The 1,261-nt window shown below is 61.8% G+C and overlaps 1 protein-coding gene across 1 annotated transcript in view; it reads left to right on the forward strand.

Moving 5' to 3' along the window:
- Positions 1 to 356: 356 nt before the first annotated feature.
- Positions 357 to 1,261, forward strand: part of PPARGC1B (peroxisome proliferator-activated receptor gamma, coactivator 1 beta) — a gene marked incomplete at its 5' end in the record, with an annotated part of 5,828 nt that continues 4,923 nt past the window's right edge. The window contains one exon of the mRNA XM_009578352.1: positions 357 to 393. Within this exon, the coding sequence (XP_009576647.1) occupies positions 357 to 393 (37 nt within the window). The remainder of the gene's footprint in view (positions 394 to 1,261) is intronic.

Genomic DNA, 1,261 nt, shown 5'->3' on the forward strand with positions numbered 1-1,261 from the left:
CTTATAATGAGATGAAGGAGTCAGCGTAGCACTAACCTGGCAGGGACCGGGCTGCCCCATCCCTCCAGTTCCCTCTTCCCCGCGGGCTCGCCCTGTGCCTGGGCACTGGGGTTCAGCTGCACCGGTGCCCCAAAATCGCAGCTATCTGCAAGCGCTTGGTGAGCATGAATGGCTCAACCCTGGCAGTGTTAGCCCTCCTGCAGACACTGCCACCTCGCAGGCAGGCAAAGCCCTCGGTCCCCAGCCCCCCGCCAGGCCAGGGCGGGCAGAGGGGCCCCGGCTCCCGCTGCAAGCACCGCGGGCACTGGAGGGACCACAGCTCCGCTGGTAACCCTGCTTCTCTCCCTGCCTTTCAGAAACACCCAGGTGTCTCACGCTGTCCTTGGCACAAACGTAAGTGCGCACGGGGCTAAGTGAACCGCGCTGGAGCTGGAAAGCCGCCTCGGTTTGTCTGGCTGGGCATGCATCTGCAGTGACCAAGCAAAGCTGCTTTTGCAGAGCAGACCGAGCTGTGCAGCTGGGCACGGGGCTGCGGGGAGCCGCAGCCCTCGCTTGGGTGCAAGGAGCTCGGAGAGCCCTGAGCCGAGGACAGGGCATTTCTGCATGCCAGGGGCAACAAGCCCCGGAGCTCTGGCTGGGACAGGAGGGCACGCTCCTCGCCCCGCTGCCCCTCGCACCCCTCTGCGGGGTTACTGCGTCAGGCACTAGCCGTGGTGGGAGGGCTTGCTTGTAGGCAGCGTTTTCTCGGCTTCCTTTTGTTGTTTGGGGACTGTAGTTCACCTGAACACCTTTTCTTTCCTTATTTTCTCCTCTTCTCCAGTGACCCGACCTTTGGGAAGAGAAACTTTGAGCCCATGCTGACCGTGGAGCTGTGTGGGACAGCAGGTAGGACAGGCTTTTGATTTTTTAATTTTGCAAAAATCCTCCCTGGGAGGGGGCAAAGTTACCCTAAATTCAGCCTGGAGTTGCCAGCTCCAGCCGAGCCCAGCTGAGTGGGCATGTTCATCCCCTGGCCCGGGAGCCCCCCTTTGCACCACAAATGCAGGGGCCTTCCCGTGCGCTGCCTCCACAGCCGAGCACTGCAATCAGCTCGCAAGCTGCATCCTTCCGAGATGCCAGTACTGGGGAGAAGCGTTTGGGATGGGGGGGCAGTTCAGGGGGCCCCTGCATGAGCCAGGAGGGAAGGGAGAGTCCTCTGGTCCCTTCTGGGATCAGGCATCCTTTTTCCCCAAGTGCCACTGGATGGATGAGGCTGCGGGGG

The sequence above is a fragment of the Fulmarus glacialis genome, unplaced genomic scaffold (genome assembly GCF_000690835.1).
Source record: "Fulmarus glacialis isolate BGI_N327 unplaced genomic scaffold, ASM69083v1 scaffold19075, whole genome shotgun sequence".
Taxonomy (NCBI): domain Eukaryota; kingdom Metazoa; phylum Chordata; class Aves; order Procellariiformes; family Procellariidae; genus Fulmarus; species Fulmarus glacialis.